The following is a 25,367-nucleotide window of genomic DNA, read 5'->3' as shown; positions in this document are numbered from 1 at the left end:
AGTCATCTGTATGGACTTTTGGATGCTTGTGTCCATGAGATGTTTTATTCACCACATTCCTACTGGGTCATGTTTTCTGTGCTGCTCTGATCTACAAGCCCTTTTCTTTATGTCACAGATACATGTCCTGTATCTGTGTTACAATCAGTGTAAATGAACTCGGCAACTGTTTTATTTGGAAGTGTGGAAGATGCAGTCGGATTAAAGCACTTCTGATTATTCAGAAGGTTAATGAATCCCATCCTTCCAAACATACAGTATGAGATAAGTGAATCATGTCAAAACACATTCATGCCATTTAGTATTCCACACCGAATCTCTAATCGTCCCAAAGTTCATACATAATTGATTTCTGGCTGTCAGCCCTGATTTCACAATCCTTACTATGAATGTTGGAATGAAAAACTATGATGTTGAATTAAAAGATCAATAAGGAAGCACAGTCTGTGGTGGGTTGACACAAGCACCATACTTCAACAGTTTTTACAGCCAGCACAGAGGAGCTATAGCCATTCAGAAATTCTTTGACAGTTAATGATTTAATAAATTTTTTTCATATCATCTGATGATATTTTTTCTGCACCCCCATTCCCCAGACCCACACCCAAGAGCCTAAGGACAATTCTTCTATTCTGGCTTTAGACTTGCACCAGGGGTTCTCCATGATCTTACATGTCAGAGTGAGTAGGACTCAGCTTGTGAAAAGGGTTTGAGCAAGTCCGAGAATGTATTCAAGTCAAATCACTTGAGAAATCCAGACTCCGGAGACTGCATATTAATAAAACAGACCGAATTACACAAACAGAAACAGATGAAATGGATCATTACTCGTGGAAAAGGTTCTGTGTGTCTTTCTCTTTGTTCACGTTGATGCTTATGTTCTGTTCATCATTTTACCATCTTTATTTTCCATTTTTATACTTTAGACTACATGACTGTTGTAGAAGGTTATAAACAGCATAATAATCCAGGCGCTCCCATACCAAGCTTTAGACGGACTGAGGTATACATTGAAATATCATCATTCAGGTTTCAAACAACAGTGCCTCAGTATCCAGTAACATAAGATCTCTGATCTACACAGAGAACAGCCAGGGAAGACAACAGAGTTCGCTGTGGCTACAACAATACTTGTATGTTCATACTCACTGGTTTAGAATAAATTGATTCAGATCTTGTGTTTGTAGTAACAGAAAGGTAAAGCAACAGCAGCCTGATCCTTTAATCAACAGCTTGTTTTCTGACAAGAGCACAGACCTGAGAAACCAGTCAACGGCTCGACTGACCCGGTAGACTGTCCTTCATATAAGAGAGTCAGCATGAGACGACCCTGTCTCTTATTCAAATTCTGCTGAAGTGTTCCCACTTTCAGTCTGTGTCTCTCAGCAGCAGCAGTGTGACTTCAGCCCGTGGTGATGGCAGGGGGTGGCCAGGACTGGCCACAGGATCCACTGCTGTGTGGAAGTCGTCAGCATTGTTTAATTTGTCCTCAGTATATGCTGCTGATGCATATCTTCATCTGGACTGGGCTTCTTCCTGCCTCCCTGGATTCACAGCCAACACAGCAGTTTGATCAGCTGTTCTCCTCTCCTCTAATGTCATAATGAGGCCTCATCTGTCGCCACCTTGTGATGTCATTTTTGATGTGTACAGTTACCACGGTTACAGATGTTGTTCTCATCTCTTATATATATATATATATATATATATATATATATATATATATATATATATATATATATATATATATATATAAGAGATGAGAACAACATCTGTTGATATATATATATATATATATATATAACAAATCCAGCTGTTGTTCCCAGACTCTGCTGTGTTAATGTGGTTGCTCAATCTCTGAGCAACCACTCTGAGTGTTGCAACAATCCCTGAGTGTTGTTCTTACTGGTCATTATTGCAGCTCCGCTGCTGAGCAGAGACTCATTCTGTGTACAGACATTAATCTTGTATTCATTCTTACTAACAGCCTATAAACACCAAACACAGCCAACTGAAGGTGCGGAGAAAGTTCCAGCCGCGCCCCTTCATGATGTTACATCAGTGTTTTTGTAGCCTGTCCCAGCTGGTTTACTGTCTCTTGCTTCGTCTTTCACATTTTGTTTTCAAACTTGTTTAGTTTTCCTCTCATTTTTGTCAGGATATTTCATCATTGTTTGTGATTAAAGTTTTTCTGCTGCTACATAGCCAGTGTTTTCAACTGGGTCATTTCACAAAGATCAGAGAGCAAGAGCAGAAATCTGAGAGCAAACGATTGATAGTGAACAGCAGCGAACTGAAGCACAGGACATTTGCAGCAGTGCAGCAACAGTACATCTTAGAGTTTACATGTTTGAGCTTGGGGAAGGGCTGTATGAGAGAGATGGCAGGGCTCTGTGGAAAAGCATACACAATCTGAACCTGAAGTGAATGCTGTCAAAGTGCTGCCCACTGTTAAAGGTAACTCCATACAGATATATTAGTGCTGCTGCCATCAGGTGGCTGCAGGGGCTTAATGAACTGGAGGTGAGGCATTTCAGAAAGCAGCTGTGAAAAACAGATCCTTTAAGACTCAATCAAATCAAATCAAATCAAATCAAAGTACTTTAATGATCCCAACTGGGAAATTGTTGTATACAATACGATACAGAAAGTAACAAAAAAGTAACAAAAAAGAATGTACAATATTTCAATAAGGGCACAATAAGGGCTGTTAGGGCTGAGAGTGTATTTACACTATTTACACATGAAGGGCTGTGGTGTTGTCTGCACCACTGGTGTTGGCATACAGCAGATCCAGAGTTTTATTGTCTCTGGTGGGGCAGTCAACATACTGGTGGAAAGCTGGTAGTAGCCTGTCCAGTGTGACATGGTTGAAGTCCCCAGTTATGATGGTGAAGGCATTGGGGTCTGAACCCGTGTAACGGTGGAGGTGATGACGTCACAGACAGTCACTTCATCGGCTGTTGGGGGGAGGTAAACAGCAATAACAATGGCGGACGTGAGCGCCCGTGGCAGATAATACGGCCGCATTCCCACAGCCAGCAGTTCAATGTCCGGGCTACAGAGACGTTCCTTCACGTGCACATGTCCGGGACTACACCACTTCTCGCTCACGTACAGTGCAATCCCTCCTCCCTTCCTCCTCCCGCTGCTAACAACGTCCCTGTCCGCCCGAACAGTGCTGAAGCCGGGTACCGCCACGCTGTGGTCCGGGATGTGCGAGTGCAGCCATGTCTCAGTGAAACACAACACACTGCACTCCCGGTATTCCCTCTGAGTGTTAACCAGCGCGGCGAGCTCGTCCGTCTTATTCCCCAGAGACCTCACGTTCCCCATGATAATCGCCGGTACAGCTGGGCGACATCTCCTCTTCTTCGCCCTCAGCTTGGCTCCAGCTCTGCACCCCCGGCGCCTCCTCCGCAGCTCCTCCGGGATCACCGGCCTCGCTCCGGGCAGCAGCTCAGGTTTGCACAGCGCGATCAGCTGGGCCCGAGAGTTAACAATGCCGGCACCGTCGCGTTGTTACCCTCCGTTTCCATGGATGCCAACAGCAGCCAACAGCAGCCAAAAGAAAAAAAAAGAGAAAAGTCATTGTCTCTAGTGATTTGACAATGACTGACAGAAAATGTACCCGTGGACAGGACGGAAATAAAAAAGAAAGTACAAGAAAGTACAAAAACAAAGGAGCCGCTGCAGCAACAGGCTGCCACTTAGAACGGCGCCATCTTGGAATCTTGCGCAATCTTGGATATTCATGTCTAGATGCTGATTTAAATGATCAGAGAGGTTAATTAAAATAGTTGTAGATGTATGTTGATTATTTCATCATTGCCGTATATTTCCTCCATTTAGTTTGTTCTGTGTTCCACTGAGGGAGAACCTCACCAATCATGTACCTCCGTGGTATCTAACTGCGAAGCTCTGAATGTGTGGAAACCGTGGAACTGTGGAGCACAACTTAGAGCAAAAGTAACACCACCAACAAAAAACGCAGTGCATGCTGGGAGGGTTTCCAACACACCTACAGTATCATCTCATGTAGCTGCAATGAACAGGGGTCAGTCACAAGAAGCTGATCATGGTTTCAACTCTGGACATCCTCCCTCCATCCTCTGAACAATCCTCCAACTGCTTTCAAAGAACTGAATGAGCTGGATGAGAACTGGCTCATTTTGAGCTCTACAGCATGTTAGCCAGTGTAGACAGTGAGTATCTAAACTGCTGTGTGGTGTTTGACTGATCTGACTCTGGGTCATTTTCTGCTCATTTGCAGCAGACAACGTTCTCAGCGAGCCCGTTCTCCGAGCCCATCGTGGTGAAGCTCCACAGTGGGATGAGCCGACATACTGAGGACCCAGAGATGCTGTGGGTGATGGGTCCGGTCCTGGCTGTCATTCTCATCATCATCATAGTCATTGCTATTCTACTCTTCAAGAGGTGAGTATGACAGACCCGTGTTATTATGTACTTGTGATTTTTGGGGTGAAGCTATTGATAGCCACTGTTTTTGCAAAGAGCTAATTTCATGCAGAGTTAATTCTGAAGAGAAACAGCAGCACACCCTCGTTTTCTGTTTCCCAGTTGAGTATGACATGTATCACAGAAGTATGTTTGACTCTATATGTCTGACTTCTATAACAGCACATCAACAGCACATCACATATAAAGTGCATTTTATAGAAATGCACTTTATACACTATATAACAACTGCTTCACTCAAATGTCAACACTTTTTTTCATTCCTTGTTGTGGTTCTGTCCTGATGTGTCTGAATTTCAGACACACAAACCAAACATTTATCACATTACTGCTGAACATGTTCCTAAACATTAATACTGTAGTACTGGAGACTGTAATAGTAATAGTATTGTGAATGTGTTTTCATGTGTCCTGGGCAGCCAGTGGATTCCATCTACCACTAGGAATATAGAGCATGTAGTTATATTTCCTGTCAAATTTAATTTTTGGTTGCATGGTAATTCAACAGTCTGCTGTTGTCTCATTGTTAGATTGTTAAATCTGAATTATGAATATGCTGCTGAACAATATTTTACTGGAAAATAGAAATTGGAAATCAGATGGTACAGTAAGTACAGTGCATCAGGAAAGTATTCACAGCGTTTCACTTTTTCCACATTTTCTTATGTTACAGCCTTGTTCCAAAATTGATTAAATTCAGTTTTTACCTCAAAATTGTACACACAATACCCCGTAATGACAAAGTGAAAAAAGTTTGCTTGAAATTTTTGCAAATATATTAAAAATAAAAAACCAAAAAAAATCACATGTACATAAGTATTCACAGCCTTTGCCATGACACTTAAAATTGAGCTCATATGCATCCTGTTTCCACTGATCATCCTTCAGATGTTTCTACAACTTGATTGGAGTCCACCTGTGATAAATTCAGTTGATTGGACATGATTTGGGAAGGCACACACCTGTCTATATAAGGTCCCATAGTTGACAGTGCATGTCAGAGCACAAACCAAGCCATGAAGTCCAAAGAATTGTCTGTAGACCTCCGAGACAGGATTGTATCGAGGCACAGATCTGGGAAAGGTACAGAAAAATTCCTGCAGCATTGAAGGTCTCAGTGAGCACAGTGGCCTCCATCATCCGTAAATGGAAGAAGTTTGGAACCACCAGGACTCTTCCTAGAGCTGGCCGCCAGGCCAATCTGAGGGATCGGGGCAGAAGGGCCTTAGTCAGGGAGGTGACCAAGAAACCGATGGTCACTCTGACAGTGCTCCAGTGTTGCTCTGTGGAGAGAGGAGAACCTTCCAGAAGGACAACCATTTCTGCAGCACTCCACCAATCAGGCCTGTATAGTAGAGTGGCCAGACAGAAGCCACTCCTCAGTAAAAGGCACATGACAGCCCGCCTGGAGTTTGCCAAAAGGCACCTGAAGGACTCTCAGACCATGAGAAACAAAATTCTCTGGTCTGATGAAACAAAGATTGAACTCTTTGGCCTGAATGCCAAGCATCATGTCTGGAGCAAACCAGGCACCACTCATCACCTGGCCAGTACCATCCCTACAGTGAAGCATGGTGGTGGCAGCATCATGCTGTGGGGATGTTTTTCGGCAGCAGGAACTGGGAGACTAGTCAGGGTCGAGGGAAAGATGAATGCAGCAATGTACAGAGACATCCTTGATAATAACCTGCTCCAGAGCGCTCTGGACCTCAGACTGGGGCAAAGGTTCATCTTCCAACAGGACAACGACCCTAAGCACACAGCCAAGATAACAAAGGAGTGGCTTCAACTCTGTGAATGTCCTTGAGTGGCCCAGCCAGAGCCCAGACTGAACATCTCTGGAGAGATCTGAAAATGGCTGTGCACCGATGCTCCCCATCCAACCTGATGGAGCTTGAGAGGTTCTGCAAAGAAGAATGGGAGAAACTGCCCAAAAATAGGTGTGCCAAGCTTGTAGCATCATACTCAAAAAGACTTGAGGCTGTAATTGCTGCCTAAGGTGCTTCAACAAAGTATGGAGCAAAGGCTGTGAATACTTATACTTATATTTTAGTTTTTATTTTTGATAAATTTGTTTCAAGCAAACGTTTTTCACTTTGTCATTACGGGGTATTGTGTGTAAAATTTTGAGGTAAAAAATGAATTTAATCCATTTTGGAATAAGGCTGTAAATACTTTGTGAATTCTTGTGAATATTTTCCAGATGCGTGGTAAACTGATGTGAGAGAAAGAAAAATGTGAAAACTTTGTGAGAATGTTTATTAAATGGATTTTTTTAAATGGTCTGTTTAAAAGGAGAAAGTTATCCACCAATAGGTGAGCATTTATATGAAAACATGACATTTTTCAGATTTGGAGATGTCAGGTTTTCACACTACAATGGTGTGGTATGTATGGTGTTCAAGTGCCATGTCAGTATAACCACTGCCCCTACCATACAGTCAATGACCGACCACAGCTTACAAGCTTTCTGTTTAACAGCTTTTTATGGGAAAGTGAACTAACAGCAGAGAGACTCTAGGAACTGTTGCACACTGAAAGTCATCACTATTACTATTTTGAGATCGACCACTGCATACGAGTAAAGAGATGGCTAACAACACACTCTGACTGCGACTGTATGTGTGTGTGTCTGTGCGACCTTCACACTCAGGCTTGGTGTGATTTTGCTCAGTGGGTTTTAAGGACTGACAGTTTTCAAGGATGTCCCCAGAGAAAAAGCAACTGATCAGACACAGTCTGATGAGTTTCTCAGAAACAAAACTGTGGCTTGTATCTGTCAAATCAACATACATACATTACTCAGCTATGTGAGTGTGGAGCTCATTATACTATCCCACTGTCCACAGGAACACACATTCTCAGTGGTGTTCATTGCAGTTGTTGAGAAAATGGAGTAATCTGTCCTCCTGAGATATCTGTCAAAACGTCTAACACTGCCTCGTCCTCCGCGCCTGTCAAGTACAAGTACACTTGGATCTGAGCCACAGCCGCTGTGAGCACAATGTAAAACAGACATGGACTCTGGACAGTGTGAAAAGTTGTGTTTCATTCCTCCAGAGCACAGAGACACTGGAACTCCACTCCAGCACATACGATACCTGAGTCACTGTGGGTTTAGAGAACTGTAGGTTCACATGTGGAAGATGAGAAGAGATGGAGAGTATGAGACCCACCCTAGTTAAAACAACACGATGCCAGGATATTCCAGGTTATTCCAGGTTATTCCAGGTCGCAGGTGCATTTCTCGTAATCAGTATAAGTGAATGAATACAACACCTGTTTTTCTGTTGTGTTGTGTTGAGTTGAGTTTGGGCATGTGACCATGTCCATGTATCAAACTGATAATGTGTAATAATTAGTATCACTTCCTGTTCACTGCGACACTGTGTGGTTCTCCTGGTAATCCTTTGTCTTTCTGCCCCTTGTTCGCCATCTGCCTGCTCTCTGTGGCTGCAGCAAACAAGAAAGGTTAGTGAGCGTGTCTGTTCTCATACAACACCTCAGCCCCAGCCCTCCCCCTCGGCCTGCCGCTGCACATACTCCCCGCTGTGAGGCATGCTTTATGGTCTGAACATGTCTGTGTTTTCTGACAGTGATGATGAAAAGTGACACACTTCACAGCACCTTGTCAGCTTCTAGCTGTCTTCAAGTTTTTTTCCCTTACACATATCAGCTTCAGTTGACAGCACTTGTAAGCATGTACATCTTGTATGTTAGTGTGTGTGTATGTTTTAGCATGTTTGTGTGTTTTCTGCTACCTGTTGCACAATACTGCAGAGCTTCCCCTCAGAATCATCCTCCCTCAGTGATTCTTTCACCTCTCAACCCCTCACAGCTTCACCTGACAACATATGCCAGAACTGAAAAATCCAATGCTGATATCACTCCTCGTCTTACCTGCATGGACATGTTGACCATCCAAAAATATCTTTTTGTTTGTTTTTAATAAAAATGGATTCCTGAAAAGTTCTATTTTCTGCTAAAAAGCAGCAGAAAACAGAAATGTTTAAATATAGAGCATGGTCACTTTTTGATTATTCTTCTCTAAATTGTGTGTTTATTTAATTCTTTTTATTACTTAATTTTTTTTTCTCAAAATGTCTTAATTTGTTACCTCAAATTAATATTTTCTGCTCTGTAAAATATCAAATTGCGCTCTCATTCATTTACTTTACACCTACACTTCAGAAAATTTGTCATAGGCAAGACACTGAACTTTATAACCAAACCCTGAATAATGATAATAATATCTGAGCTCAATACCAGAACAAATCTGTTAGATCATATATATCACATGTTGTAGCTATTGCTGTTACTATGAGGATAGTAATTTGATTTCATGTTTTAAGTAGTAGTTTTGGTGCTCTTTGTTTCTGAAAGAGGGATCTTAGCCTAGCTTAGCATAAAGACTGCAAGAAGGAGGAAGCACATAGCCTGCCTTTGTCCAGAGTTCAAAAATACACATGAAGCCGTTTTATTTCTCAATGATGAATTGCTTGGTTTCTGTATCTTCATGTTTATAGAGATGCTCACTACACAGTTTTAATGATATCTCATAACAGCTCCCCCATTCATCAGTGCTGCTCCCACTCAGTGGTGGTTGTGAAATCGCCAACATGTAGAGAGAAATGCAAATATTGCAAAAGGTTTTGGCTCTTATCTCTGAGAACTGTGAGGCAGAAAAAAATCTGGTGCCAGTGGATTCAGTGGATGATGCTGTCTCTTCAGGATCATCCATAATTAAAAAAAATTCTTACATTATTTTCCACATTGTGTTTTAAAATGTCACTAACCTGGGCTAACATACTCGTCCATGTGACCCGTCCTAATTAGGTAACGTGGTGACCTTCTCTCGTCACGTCACTTCTTCTTTCCCCCAGGAAGCGGACATCTCCAGCCAAGGATGAGCACATGGGAGGGGTCAAAGACTCACTGCTGGCCCACTCCTCAGACCCTGTTGAGTTAAGGAGACTCAACCATCAGACACAAGGTAGACGCACAAACACACACAGCATTGTTCCCAGCACCTATGAGCTCATTATTATTCACACAGACCCGCATATACAATCAGTTATGTCCTCTAAGTGTGAACAGTTTGTGGCAGTAATAATCCTGGCAGATATCTGCTGAGGGTTTTCTCACTCTTTTGTCTCTTCTGTCTACGTCTCTGTCTCTGGCTCCATCAGCACTTGCCAAGATGTAGCAGTGAGGACGCTCAATGGTTCTGAACAGGGTCTAGTGTTAGGGGACCTCTCTTCAATAATACCATTATCAATAACCGTTATGAAGTGAGGTCTTCATAGCAGTTTTTACAGCGTAATTGTGAAGTAGCATCGGCTCCGTTGCTGATGAAATCAGTTAAATTTCTTTTCTTGCATTTATTCTCAGCTTTTATTTTTCTTTGCTACTTACTGTTTTCTTTTGTTTAAGTCAGAGAGGAGCTGCTCTGTTCAGAAAAAACAGATATGACTAAAAGTATGTCATTAGAAATCAGAGATAAAATAGTGAAGGAGTAACACTCAGCTAATTGAACATATAGAGATATTTACTGGGAGTTCCTGAGTTCAATATACGTAGGCAGTTTATATATATACATGTATTACATATAGGTGTGTGTGTGTGTGTGTGTGTGTGTGTGTATACACATACTACAGCAGGTGGAGGGAGAATTGAGCTGAATGAAATCAAGGTGTTTGAAGCAGTTCTCTCTGATAGCTCTGAGAGTCCTGAGTTACTCACTGACACCTGTCTAAGAGAAAGACAGAGAAAGTGTATTTGATATTTGTATTTCTCTGTTGTGTCTACATACGTCATTTGTACGGGGACTGTACAGGCACTTGCCCCCACGGGGGCAGCTGATGTGGGCGCTCTTTTAGATCACCTGTGATGGCCACGCCCTGACTACCTCTTTGATTCCCTGAAATTCACTGTCCAGTAGTCAGACGTGTGTATCTTGAAATTTGAGTTGTGAATGGTTAGAGTTTGTGTTTGACATCAGTGAGGACCATTTACCCTGTGAGTAGCAGAGCTGGTCTACAGGCCCCTGCTGCATTGTCTTACAGCACAGGCTGGTCAAGGCGTGGCAGCCTGTGACATCAGTTTTACCGTCTGCTTGCTTGCTCGCCATCGTCCCATATGAAATTCAACCTAGTCAGAGGAAGCGGACGGCGTGTTTCCAGCTGATCGTTACTCCACTGTGACTGAAGTGTGGCTTGTGTGTGTTCACAGCTCAGGTGTCACAAGCAAGAAAACCTTAGTGATTACAGGAAAGATGGCAGGAAAAAGCCGAGTGACTGTCAGGCCTCCGAGGTCCATTCAGGCGTCATGTCAGACTGAGGGCAGTATGAGGGGTGAATAGTGGAGCATTTTCCACAGAGTCTGCAGTTGCACAAGCATTCACACAGATACACATTCACACACATTGGTTGTGTACAGGAGATGGCCCACACCTGTTTGGGCTGTGGGATAAAGACGCCTGTGGAGGGGTCACGGTCAAGGTGTGCATGCCCAGCATCCTGTTTGATGCCCACACATTTTTCAAACATGTGAAGAGGACATATTCAGGGACTCTTTAATAACTGCAGGCTAATCCTGGCTCTTACTGGCTGCTACTGTGTGATACTGTATAAAACAGTGTAGAGGAAAAAATCTCCTAAATGCCTTTGTTTTTGAGATACCTCCAGCCGAGGCAGAACAAAGCACAACTGTGTTCTGTCATATCTTTGACATGTCTGAGTAATGAAATGAATTTTACTGTAAAAGAAGTTCATTCATTTCATTACTTGGATCCTCCCTGAAGCTGAAAATAATGAAGGTTTTGGATTCTACCAAAGGGGTGGCATCTTTTTCACATGTATTCTGAGAATAATGATCAGAAACTCACCACATTTGAACTTTACTTCCACAGGCATTTGATGCATAAAAAATTAAACATATATATACAACATGTCATTTACAATTACTAGAAGCTGTTATCTTCACACAGAAACAAGTTGTTCACCATTCAGTGGACCCTCTGATGTCCAAGCCCCTAACAGATACCAGCACTGCACTGTGAAGATCTGTTAACACCAAAAATATCTGAACTGAAAAAAAACCTACAAAAATGTAATTCAAACAGTCTGAAAAATGTGCTCATTATTTCAGACATTTGTTTTCTTTATAGTCCCGTGACCATCCTAGGTAGGTTACAATTCTGAAGAATAAGAACGCCCCCTCTCTCTGAATTATGTAATAGTAAGTAATCATTGACTGCTGACATCCTGAAAAAGCAAAATGTGAGCTCATCTGTAAACACTCTCAATATGGTTTTGTAAACTGTGTAGCTGAAGACCTTGTGTATTTTTATAGGTCCATGATGTAGTTTATGATTCTCTCTAGGAAAATCCTGAATTCAGTTGTGTTTACATGATCTTATAGTTTCCAACAAAGCAGAAGCCTGTGGTGAATTTAGTGTAGGCCAGTCCATTCAGCTATGGTAACCTTATGATGAGTATGATCAGAGGCTTTTATGATTGTGGGCTGCTGTGTGTAATAGAGACATGACAGTAATTCATATTCATTTATAGTAGCTGATGATTATCTATAAGTTTTAATACAGTACATGAGGTAAATGAATTGTTGCTTCCTTTCGATCTGTAGACTGTGAGGTTCTTGTGAACAACACACCATCACAACCTCTGAATGCAGAGTCACATCTCCACACAAGCTGAAAATAAGAGACACCTTATGGTGTGGTGAGAACACCACACAACAAATTATCTAAGGCCACCAGCTGTCAAGGGAAGAAGAAGCACAAACCTCATGGAAGAAGAGCTCATCTGACTCTTTTGGAAAAGCAACAATGTGATGGACAGAACAGCAAAGGCAGAAACTCACTCACATTCACACTTACGGGCAACTTAGAATCTCCAATTAACCTCACATGCATGTCTTTGGACTGTGGGAGGAAGCTGGAGAACCCAGAGGGAACCCACACAGACACAGGGACAACATGCAGACTCCACACAGAAGGGCCCAAGGTCCAAACCCAGACCCTTGTTGCTGCATCAACTGCCTGTGGACATACAGACCAAATATCATCCACATAAACTTCTACAGCAGTAAAATATTTTTTATAACCATCTATTTAATAAAATAGAGTTATCAAAGATATCAAATTCAACAACAATAATAATTAATAATTAATAATTGGTCTATTCCCTCTAAACAATACAAAAAGACATTTTGTGATCTGACACCCCATCAGCAGGAGGGCATCACTGTCCCTTCCTTCTAGAACTGTTATAAGTTATTGTTGAGAATGAATCCTGGTTCGAGTTGAAATATGGTCACAACTGTGGTCATGAGTTTAAAAAGCAACCATGACTCGTGCTTAGAAACAGGAAATGAACAGCAGTTGCTCGTGTTAAAGTCTGAACTTTGTGGCCCTATAATAACATCACCTGACTTCTCCTTTACTCCCATCCAATCCAATGATGAAAATATTACAAACCCTGCAACCTGTTTTTTTTTTCTATCCGGTCTGTTCACTCTCTGTGTGCGTCCTCAGTCTTGTTGAGTATTTCACTAGAAGCTACTTTTTCATCTCTTATACACATGTCCATCTCTGTCTCCCACCTGTCTTTAAGTGGGAGGTTTCAGCTCAGTTTGTCATTTTTTTTCGTCCATTTTTCTCCCTCAGTCACGTGGGTGCATTTACCCCTGATAGCAGTGGGAGGGAATTTGGCAGATGTTGTTCACACCAACATCAATTCATTTAGTTGCCAACCTTTGTTCCTCCGTCTGTGAACGCTCACTGGGCGGCAGAAGGCTCTGAAAGTTGCAGTTTATTCACAACAAACGCACAACCAAACTGTCAGATGAGAGCATCTTTACCCATGTTATGGAGTCTGAACACTTTACTGTAGTGTGTGCGTCTTTATTCCACTATAATTACAGCTTGCTTTGTGTGTTAGAGGATGACATGTTAATCCAGGACTGTTGTTAAGTAAAGACTTGCATCAAAATGTACAGCCTTACTTTGTCATTTTGAAAATATTTGAAACACTACAGTGAACTATTTCTACTTTAACCAGAGTGAATTCTATTTCCTGGACTGTTCTTACAGAGCGATCAATACTGAAGTACAGGCACTTTGAGGTAACAAGCGGTTGCCACTGCCTCCACTGTTTTCAATCTAAACACAACAGTAGATGTGCTGTGAATATACACTTGCCCACTACTTTATTAGGTACACCGTGCTAGTACCAGGTTGTACCCCTTTTGACTTCAGAACTGCTTTAATTCTTTGTGGCATAGATTCAACAAGGTGCTGGAAACATTCCTCAGAGATTTTGGTCCATGTTGACGTAATGTCCTCATCATGGGTTCACTGTGGTCATACAGGGATGGACATGGTCAGCAACAATACTCAGGTAGGCTGTGGCATTTAAACGATGCTCAGTTGGTACTGAGGGGCCCAAAGTGTGCCAAGAAAATATCCCCCACACCATTACACCACCACCAGCAGCAGCCTGAACCATTGATACAAGGCAGGATGGATCCATGCTTTTGTGTTGTTGATCTCTGACCCTACCATCTGAACGCTGCAGCAGAAATCGAGACTCATCAGACCAGGCAACATTTTTCCAGTCTTCTATTGTGCAGTTTTGGTGAGTATATATGAACTGTAGGTCAGCAGTGACACCCGGTGTGGTCTTCTGCTGCTGTAGCCCATCTGCTTCAAGGTTCAATGTGTTATGCGTTCAGAGATGCTCTTCTGCAGACCTTGGATGTAACCAGTGGTTATTTGAGTTACTGTTGCCTTCCTGTGAGCTCGAAGCAGTCTGGCTGTTCTCCTCTGACCTCTGGCATCAACAAGGCATTTTCACCCAGAGAACTGCTGCTCACTGGATATTTTCTCTTTTTCAGACCATTCTCTGTAAACCCTAGAGATGGTTGTGTGGGAAAATCCCAGTAGATCAGCAGTTTCTGAAATAATCAGACCAGACCATCTGGCACCATCAACCATGCCACGTTCAAAGTCTCTTTGAACTTTGAGTGTGTGTGCAGCGGACCAACCCAGACTCCTTAGTTATTGTCCTTGGTGACTTTAACAAAGGGAACCTCAGCCACGAACTGCCCAAATACAGACAGTTTGTTAATTGCCCGACCAGAGAGGGGAACACTCTGGACCACTGTTACACCACAATCAGTGGAGCTTATCACGCCGTCCCCCGGGCTGCACTGGGCCACTCTGACCATGTCATGGTCCACCTGATTCCCACATACAGGCAGAAACTAAAACTGTGTAAACCTGTTGTTTACAAGAACCTCCAAGAACCTCCAACTGCACCAATCACCAGAACAAATTCCTTGTATGTGGAAACATACTTGGCAATAAAACTGATTCTGATTCTGATTCTGATTCTGACTTAAATCACCTTTTCTCTCCGTTCTGATGCTCGGTTTGAACTTCAGCAGGTCGTCTTGACCATGCCTACATGCCTAAATGCACTGAGTTGCTGCCATGTGATTAGCTGATTAGATATTTGCCTTAACGAGCAGTTGAACAGGTGTACCTAATAAAGTGGCTGGTGAGTGAGTGTAATGACTGTATACATGTCAATCTTGGTGTTCTCTCTTCCATGGCTTGTTGTGTGACCATGGCAACCACAGAAACCTCACAGAGGAAAATGAACACATACATTTTCCTGGAGTGTTTCTTCTCTTCACAAGCAGTGAACAAAGATTTCAAGTAGAAACAATTGCTCTTGGAGCCACCTCAGTTTTAAGGTTTTATTATCCAGTCAGAGCTAATACACAGTGTTTACAACATACTAATAATGTAAACATCTTCCCTGTTTGGCTACAGTGTGACTGAGATTAGAGTAGGTGGTTTGCAGCAAACTGTATGTTTCAGGTTGGATAGAGGGATGATGGCAGCTGATAGTTTTGGCAGCAGACTGCTTGCTGAAGTCTGAAAAGACTTTAACAGGCTGTACCACTGGTTTTGCATACTTTAGCTGTGTTAAAGTCTACCAGGCATTTTGACCTCGTACCTCATCTTCGTTTAGGGAGGTAACATTTGCTGACAGAGTGTACAGTGGAAGCTGATGGAAGCTGGTCATTAGGAATTTGGTCATAAACCACAGTGTTGGACATATTAAAACTTTGACCTGTTGATGGTACTGAAGGAAAAGTCAAGTGATCTGGAGATGTATTGAATATCTTTACTTAATTTCATGGCAGTTCATCCAGTAATTATCACAATACTTTTGTGGAACATCCATCCTTAGAGCCAGACCTCACTGATATGAAAACTCAAATCATTTCCTCCATATGAATGAATGAATCCACAGCAGAGTGCCGGGGACAGAACAGACATCCTCTCCTGCTCCCTGTCTTCTTTTCTTTTGGTTTCTCTGTCTCCTAACTGACCCCTGTGCTGTCTGTTTTTGTCTGGTCTTTCGCCGACAGGTTCCTGTGCCCTCAGTTGCCTGAACACTCCAAGTTAGTTTTCATTCCTCTTGTGTTTTACTAATGTTTCCTCTCATTCCCGCCTCCTTCCCTTTCTTTTTTTTACACAGCAGCCATCTTATTTAACCCTTTCTCCCCCTCTTCCTGTGGTCTGTCCATGTCAGCCTTTATTGTTATCATCAAAACTGAGAGTTGAAATGAAATGAAATGCAGTAGAAAGACACCAATAAATTCAAGTTACACAGTAACAAATATCAGTGTACTCATACACTCGAACCACCTGTCCTTGACCCTCCCACTCACCTGTCAGCTATGGGATCTTTACCAACCAGCATGTTTGTTGATGCTCATATCCAGAGTGTGGTTATAGCATGCTGCTGAAAAGTTTCATAGTCAGTCCTCATCACACTGTTCAGCTCACAGCACCCCCAATGTCACCCATACCACTGTGGCCACTTAGCACTGAGCCTTCAACATGCATCTGCTCTCTGGTTACATTGTCCAGTTCATGTGAAGGTGTGAATGTCGATGAAGTGTACTTACTGCTCCACCTCTCGCTGCAGGAATGAGGGAACATCCTCCCATTGCCATCTCTGACCTGGCAGATGACATAGAGAGACTCAGGGCCAATGATGGTCTGCGCTTCTCTCAGGAATACGAGGTAACACTTCCTGCTTTATATCTAGTTTTCAAATGAAGCAATACTGACTTTGTATCTGTATTTAAAGTCTTTTGTTTTTTGGCAATAATGTGTGAGTTTTCTAACATTAATATGATAGTGTTTGGAGTGTTATAGGATTTTATTTTTTGTAATCCTGTTCAGTTGTTTATACTGTAGTTGTATAGTCTTGTATGTATTTTTCATTCAGGCTTAAGTCTGATTTCCCCAGTCACAGTGTAGTCTAATCACTGCAGTTTGTCATTCTGAACATGATCAATGATTGGATTCTGTCTGTCTGGACTGTATTACATTGTTTGCATTGTTTTAATTTTGATCCGAGAAAAGACCATGTGAGTGAGCTGAGACCAGAACCTCCATCTCTGTTGACTTAACAGCACACTCTGTCCAGTCCTTACTAAAGTTTATCTGGAATACATCAAATCAACACCACAGGTTTCCACCACACTACCACTATGTCTATGAATGGAATCTGATTGAATATTATTTTATCTCGACCTCATACCAGTGAGGTGGCTGTAGCTGGAGACCCAGCTGGAACCCAAATCAGCTGAGCAGTAATCTTGACAGTGGGCTCTGGGTGGCTCTTCCCAGGGGCGTTGTCTGTTACCAAGGTGACGGTTCTGCCAGTGTCTCTCCACGGTTTCAGTTTCAGGTGAAGTCTGCCAGCAGACTTTGTTTCTGGAGCACTCGCAGTTTCTTCGTAGGCTTCTCTGCAGGCAGTTGTGGGCAGATGCTGTTATCTGCATGTGTCTCTTGAGGGTTGATGCAAAATAATGCTCTAATTACTTAACTTGAGGCCTGACTGTAGCGGAGACTGGCTTTGGCCAGACAACTCTAAGATAATCAAAAATCTTCAAAAATCTGAATTGTGAAAATAATGAAAGAGAAAAGAAAAGTTACTTGGAGCACATGGACAAAATTATAAAGTGCGAAGAGCCAGAAGCAAAGCTCAGGGATGGCAAAAGCATGGTCTGTCAAAAAGCATCGTCTTAGAGTGGCAAAAGTGTTTTAGTTTTATCCTCAGGTTGGTGGAGTTGGTACACGTTTTAGAGGCGTTAGCCGTTTTCTCCTTTTGTTTCAACTGGAGGAGCGAGTAACTTTCTATAGAACGTTTAAATTGTTTAATCTTGAGTTTATCTATAAAATGCTTCTACCATGACCATAAAACATTAAAGGACACAACATATAAACCTAATGAAAAACAATGGCAGGAAGAAAACAACACAAACACAGATTAGGCCTGCAGCCTTTAAAACAAAGTAATTATAATACAGGTGGTTGACAACACATAATCAATGTTTCCTAAAGCTAATAGTAAATAAGTGTGAGTTACACAGCAGTCCTTTGATTATAATAGAATAACAATGGTGATAGTATGGTCATATGAAATATACTGTCTTTAAATCTTTATGTTGTTTACTCCAGTCGTGCATGCATTCACTGATCCTCTGGAGATGACCATCTGATCCATGGTGTGGGTGTATATGTCCCTGTGATCTGCTGAAAGTTGAAGGAAGGGTCCTTTGTCTATGTTTCCTATCAAATTGATAGTTTGATGCTGGGGAGAGTAAGAAAGTGTCAATTTCTCGTCCGTATTTCTGCATGTCCTTCCTATGGACTTCTTAATGGCTTGTGACTGGTGCCAGACCGGGTATGTCCACCACAAGCTCCTAGAGACTGCTGACAATTCCCTGTTTCAACCATCAGCTCAAAATATGGTGTTTTCTATTGGACCTGCAGATTCTTTTCTTAGTGTCTTTCATGTTGGAAACTGCTATTTGTTTCAGTCAGATTCTGTTTTGTCATTGAAACCTCACAGAGTGCGTACATTTGCCAGAGCACGTTTCCCGGAGTTGTTTATACTCATGTATAGAGTTGGTTTACTGTTGCAGAATTTAGGATCAACATTGGTAAAAGGGACGCTGCTAAGTATGAATTCCCTCCCTTCCACTGCTTTTACCTACAGTAAAAGCCGTTGAGGGATTATGGCCTGTTGATGTCCTACAAAGGAAGGTAATTTGCATTTAAAGTGGTGAATTTCCAAGTGGATAAGCCAGGACAGATATATGCACTGTTTATGCACAGCAGAAGGAAGCAGGCATATAAATTATGAAACAGTAGCTGGATCAACTTTTCTACCTATCCCATTTTTTTGTTGGTACCCAGTGGGGTGAAATGGAGTGACAGGTTGTGTTTGCCAAACAATAACCTTTAACTCACATAAGAATAATCCTGTGAGCCTTGCTTCAAATATGATCAGTTGCTAAAAATGTGTTCAGGAGCATTCACATGAAAACAAATGAAATGTTTGAGATGCCACATCTGCAATAAAAAGTGCATTTATTTTGTATTCACTTCTCCATTGATCGTATATACAGACGTCTGACAAATGAAAGGTAAAACTAACACAGAATCTAAGTAAGGTGTTGTTCCACCACTTGGTGCCACAGTAGCTTCTATGCACCTTGCTGTTGGTTCTATAAGTCTCTGTAAATCTACTGGAGGATGAACACCACTCTTCCAAAAGGGATTTTCTCATGTGGTGTTTTGGTGATAGTGAAGGAGAGCGCTGTCTAACACACCAGTCCAAAATCTCTGTGAAGGCCTAACCCTAACCCTGACACCACTTTTCCATTCACTTGAAGGGACCCCAATATAAATGTGTACTACAGTCGGGATGATTGAGCATAAACAATGCACCACAGTAACGAGCATGCATGACTTTTGTGATTTCCATTGGCCATAATTCTAATCTTAAATTCCTTCTCATCAAATTAGTGGTGGTCACCACTTATTTTAATGTGCAATGGTTACTTGTTAAAAGTCCTGGCACAGCACAGCCTACAGGAACAAATACACATGCATTGTGTAACTACAACAATGTGTAACTACAACAATGTGACAGTGTGCTCAAAACCGTTGGGAGATGTGTTCAATTGCACAAGTTATTTAAATAACTGCACCAAAGAAGCAAGTTTCAGTCCCATAACCATGAATATGATCAGTGGGTAAATTTAGAGCTTAACCACTACAATAAATTCCCACTTCACCCAGTCTTGGCCAGTCTTGTTCCCAATTTACTGCTTAGGTCACAGCTGGTCTTGCCTTACCCATAAATCCTTCAGCAGGGTTAGCAACTCATCCTGCACCGGAGCAATCCACTGTTTTCAACAAAGTAGAGTGGCCTCAGATTTGGTGAGGGCTGTTTCCCAACCACATCACAGCGGGTACTCAGCCAGTGTGCTTCAGATGTCACGTGTCACAAGTCACAGTGGTCACTAACTAGCCATTATTTCCACATCATCCAAAAAAGAGAAGCAATCCTGAGGCAAGTATCAGTGACAAACTACAACGGTCCACAGGCTTACTGAGAACAGGTTTGACTTCCTGCCAAGAATATGGACTCAACAATAAGCACCCTGGATTCTCACAGCACTCTCCAGGAGACACCCTAAGGGACACAAAGCTGATAAACACGTTTTTACCCAAGGTACAGATGTGGTCCTTCTTCACTCTACCACTGTCAGCTATTAGTCCATCCTGAGACCAGCAGGGCTTGAAATGAAAAGCTGATCATGACTGAGTTTGAAATGAGACCTGCCAGAAGACCTCACATCTTGTTAAATCTGATGAATGAGTCTGTCTGTTTATGCACTACTGGAGACTACTTCATGTGGGCTCGGTAACAGCATTTCTCTTCATTACATAATAACGATGTCAGTTTTTAGCTGTAATAGAGTCAGATCTGGTTGGAATTAGTAAAACCTATGTTTGGCTGGTAACTGAGCCTCAGGGCTACTTTGAAATATCTGATTTGCATCTGTTACCATCTGCACCGCCAAGAAATACAGTCCATACTGCCGCTGTTGTTAATAATTATTTCAGGATCAACAACTTCACTTCATGAAAACCAATTTGCTCATGGGCCAGTGCATGGACACACACACACACACACACAGTCACAGGTATTTTACAAAATAACATTAGTTATAATAAGAAATAAAACTAATAATGTTTTAACAGTATGAGTAGCGTGTCTGTATCATCTATATTACTCACCGATGATCTGTTTTGCTGGAGTTGCTCACTAGTTCCAGTAGGAATCAGTCTGTGCAGCTGTGGTTGTGTTTCTGCTGGATTTCTGGGTGTTAGCAGTGCAGCAGGAGGGCTGGTGCTCTGGCTGTGAAACATTGTTCAGAGATAAACCAAAACAAACAAAACCAACACTATGTGAATACTAAGAATGATGAATGTCTGGAACCAAACACTACACTATATGACCACTGATGGAAAGATTCTAAACTGTACAGACGTTTTTGATCACTCCCTTTCTAATCCCTCTCCATTGTAACCCATCACACTGATTGGTTCTCTCAGATATGTAACAACACTGAACTCTACAGAACTGCAGATATTCACTGTGAATGGGTCCAGCATGGCAAGAAGCACGAGCAGACAGACAATCATACAAGTTGTAAACAAGCCAAACGTTCTACCACATTTGCTGACACTACACTTTGAGGTAAAACTGAAGGTCAGTGTACCAAAAATCTCAGTAATCATCATCATCATCATCATCATCATCATCATCATCATCATCTCTCATCCATGTAGTGTGGTTTACGGGTCACCTTTTTTCTCCTAAGTTTTATCTATTAGCTGGTTAACTATCTTTGTGGTTGTGTGACTGACCATTGGACCTGTTTTTTACTTTGGTGAGAGCAACGTTATCATTACATTGAACTAGTAATAATCAACACATGTCACCTGTCACAAGTGACCACTCATGTCAGGGTAAATAACAAAAGATGTTATTTAAAACTAATATTAGTGTTTTCTTATCTAATGTCCATAATCTACAGAAGACAGTGTGATTGACGTGTGTCATACAATCTTTGGCATTATGAACTTTTTTATTAGGGTTCTCAAAATACTTGTTTAGACCCCCCTAAATCTAATCAATTTGTTTTTTGTGGTTTTTTTTGCCTAAATCTAACCAGCGATGTCCTGCTGATGTCAGAGATTTCAGCTCAGAAAGTACTTTTTCATTCTTATTTTGTTGTTTTGCAGGGACTTCTTAAGCTTACACTGTACAGTGAGCAGATATCATATACATATATTTGTATCTGTTCACCTGTTTAGTTTCTTGCAGGGGAAGCTGCAGCTCTGTGACTGAGATCCCACTGACATGTTGTGTTACTAGTCTAAATGTCAGCAGAGTGCACAGCAGTAGTGTAAGGGGCGTGTTACCTAGCAGGCTCAAATAAGATGTGGATCTCATTATTATCAGTTGTAGCCAGGCCTGAGCAGCTGTTCAGCTGGTCAGGGGGAAAAGCAATGAGTTACTGTAGTATACTGCAGCACTGCTCCAGCAGTCTGGCTGTCAATCATCAGTGAGGCATGGTAAAAGTGCATGCTGGTGATTGGCGGGGACAGGGAGGGCCGGACCCCGGGATGTGGGGGTAGAGGAAGTTAGGTATCACCAGGTTTAGTCTACCAAGTCTCTCCCTGCTGGGGGTTTGTATAGTTAAAGCTGTTTGTGCTGAACCTTTTTGTTGCTTTAATAAACCAAGAGTTTCCAAGAATAAACTCCAGTCTCTGCCTCGTCCGACATTGTTACAATATTTACAAAATGACTGCATGTACATACAGCTCAGTTCCAACAAGACACGTTAGCAGCCTGTCAGGCTGTACTTAGGCACAGTGACTGCAAAAACTCTGTGTACTTTGCTAACGTACACATTAACACACATTAGTACACTGGAGGCTGATGTCATGGTCATTAGTTTTGCAGTTGTCCAATCAGAAATTAAGTATTGGACCAAGTATAATTCGAACTGATAGAGCATCAGTTTATATTAGGTGGAAAGGTCCAAATGGTAAAGTCTGACAGATAAAGGTTTTTGAAGGCTTCAGTGTCATAGCACCTGTTCAGCTTTCTTTATTATACACATGGATCAAAACTTTTCACACGGTGCCTGTCCACAGCTACACATGCTGCTTCCCAACCAGTGCTAATGCAGAGACCAGAACTCAGCTGAGCTATCACTACTTTATCCCATCAGCCTCTCTGTTGGTGTTGTACAACACAGAGACTCTACAACAATTCCTCATCTGCCCACTGCTGATGTAATACTACTGATGTACTACCCTAATGAGTGCTATGGGAATATCTACCTCCATGATCACTAGTAGCTACTACTAGCATTAGTATCTGTGTCAAACTCTGACAGAGAAGAATACAGGCACGTTTGTAATAAATGGTTACCTGCTCTCCCCCCCCCCCCCCCCCCCCCCCCCCCCCCACCCACCCACCCACCCACCCCACCCGTGAGTCAGTCTATTGATCCAGGACAGCAGTTCACCTGGGAGCACTCCAACCTTGAGGTCAACAAGCCAAAGAACCGCTATGCAAACGTTATCGCCTACGACCACTCCAGGGTCATCCTCACATCTGTGGATGGTGAGAGCATCTCAAGAGAAGTGACTTTACCTACCATTAATTCTCAAATAGTGATGTGGGCCTGGAACTAAGGTGAGGTACCGCCACTCAACATAGAACAAAGCACAGCCATGGTTTTTTTTTCATATCTTTGATAAGTCTATATTATGAAATGGATGGTAAAAGAATATTATACTTAAATTTATATGGATATTTGGATCCTCTCCAAAAGAGAAAATAATACAATTTTTTGGATTGTACAGAAGGGACAGTATCTGCGATTTCACATATATCTCTGGGAATAATGACCAGAAAGTCACCAAATAAGTTGTTCAGTCAAATTTTCATTGGAGCTGAAGTACTGGAGCTGTATTAGCTGTTTGCATTTACACAATTTAATGACTGACTGACTGACTGTAGAACCTGTAGAATAAAAAGCCTGTGGAATATGTTACAAAGCCTGAAGAAATAGCCATAAAAACACAAGCAAATCAACAAAATGAGCCACTGTTGTTTTTGCATTTCATTTTGTTTTTTTTTTATTTAACACACCCCAACCCACACAGAACAGCATGGCAGTGATGAAGTTTGGTAAACACAGCAAACATTTAATAAAACGAAAGGAAAACACAGACCTCAGATCAGGTCGTGGTCCCCGCTGAAGAATCTTCTGCCTCATCTTCATCTGATGAAGCATCGTTAGGACACTGACAGGTTCAGACATGACTGACTGTGGAGGAGTTGACTGTGATTGGTTTTTCTCCTGTGATGTGTGATGGGTATGGGCTATCACGTTTTTCAAAATAAAATAAAATTCATTCGACAGACACTCCTCCCACCCTGGACACAAACTCTTTGTGACACTCCCCTCTGGCAGGAGGCTGCGGTCCTTCAGGACCAAAACCTCTCGCCACAAAAATAGCTTCTTCCCATCTGCTATTAGCCTCATCAACAAGGCTAGAGAGCCCCACTGTTGCTGATCAATTGCACCAATCACCAGAAAAAATTCCTTGTATGTGAAAACATACTTGGCAATAAAACTGATTCTGATTCTGATTCTGATTCTGATTCTGATTCTGATTCTGATTCTAAAGCTCTCCTTCAAAGTAAGAGTACTTCATAGAAATGTGGTGGAGTAGCCTGCAGCGTGATTCGTGAGCGCTTGTGACTGTCATTCACTCTCAACGTGGATAAAAAGTAGACCTGTGACCTAAAGCATCCAACTAACTGATTGATTGAATTGTTTCCGAATTCATCATGTATCCTAATAGCTAGACCTACTTTTACTTGTGCATCTGCTGGCATTGTGCAATGATATCTTGGCAGATCACAAGAGCACAGGGCTTTTCCTTAACAGTCTCCTGTTTGGGGCAGTTGTGTTCTGTATGCAACACCAGTTCACAAAGTCATAGACTGTGGGTACATAGTCCTATCATGTACTAAAAGAAATGCTTTCCACTGCTCACATAAAAGCCAGGGTTGGTTTATCTGTGCCATGGTCCTCAGCTCCTCATGCAGTGCATCTTTCTCCATCGTCTCCTTTTCTTTTAATAGAGCAGCCTCCCTCCTAGAAAATCTAGTTGGGGGGTATCTGCAGGACAAACCAAATCAGATTTTCCCAGCTATTCAACAAACATGAGTTTGTCTTTGTAGTGATCCAGAAGCTTCTCCTTCAGCCGCCACAGATGTGGACATAGATATGTAGTCACATCAGTAGAGAACATTTTGAACTCCTCTTTGCAGGAGCTCAGTGATGTTACAGCTGTGCCCTGAGATAACAATGTCTGGTCAGCTTCTTCAGTGACCACACTGAAGGCCTGGTCATGGGCTGACGTTTTTGTTCAGCTGCAGACACATTTCTATCAGAGTATGTGCAAGACAGCTTCAGTGATACTTGGCATAAAAAGCAAAGAGATCGTGATATGCAAGCATCCAGAGTGGAACTCTTTATTCTCTCTACTGTGGCAGGAAGCTCTTTGTCTCTGCTGTTCTTGCCAGTGCCAGTTGTGATTAAGGTTTCTAGTCTTACATGTTTTTTTTCTCTCTCGACGGAGATTGAATGAAATGTTCACCCTGAAGCCTCATTCCAGTGTCATTTGGCTCTTTAATGTTTGGTGTATGATGCTCGGCATAACTAATGATAAGACACCAGACTTTTGAGATCCAAGATAAATTCTTTGTGTGGATGTAGATGTTTGTGAACCTCATCATCTAGAACTTGCTGTAATCCACATTTCACATAAACTCCTCTGTTCATGAATGAATGGTCTGAAGCAGATTATACAGATTTTAGTGGTGATG

General features: G+C 42.0%; 1 protein-coding gene across 7 annotated transcripts in view; it reads left to right on the top strand.

Moving 5' to 3' along the window:
• The window catches only part of ptprfa (protein tyrosine phosphatase receptor type Fa), a 278,371-nt gene that overhangs the window by 229,581 nt on the left and 23,423 nt on the right, over positions 1-25,367 (top strand). For 5 of the 7 annotated variants that reach the window (XM_071486772.1, XM_071486770.1, XM_071486775.1 and 2 more), the window contains 5 exons: positions 4,274-4,437; positions 9,363-9,472; positions 15,943-15,975; positions 16,506-16,603; positions 22,964-23,087. In XM_071486772.1, the coding sequence (XP_071342873.1) occupies positions 4,274-4,437; positions 9,363-9,472; positions 15,943-15,975; positions 16,506-16,603; positions 22,964-23,087 (529 nt within the window). The remainder of the gene's footprint in view (positions 1-4,273; positions 4,438-9,362; positions 9,473-15,942; positions 15,976-16,505; positions 16,604-22,963; positions 23,088-25,367) is intronic. The other 2 variants (XM_071486773.1, XM_071486776.1) reach the window with 1 other exon arrangement.

Source organism: Trachinotus anak, unplaced genomic scaffold (genome assembly GCF_046630095.1).
Source record: "Trachinotus anak isolate AG129_WGS33_773 ecotype Australia unplaced genomic scaffold, CSIRO_AGI_Tana_v1 ptg000010l, whole genome shotgun sequence".
Lineage (NCBI taxonomy): Eukaryota > Metazoa > Chordata > Actinopteri > Carangiformes > Carangidae > Trachinotus > Trachinotus anak.
This window is presented reverse-complemented; position numbering and strand designations above follow the sequence as displayed.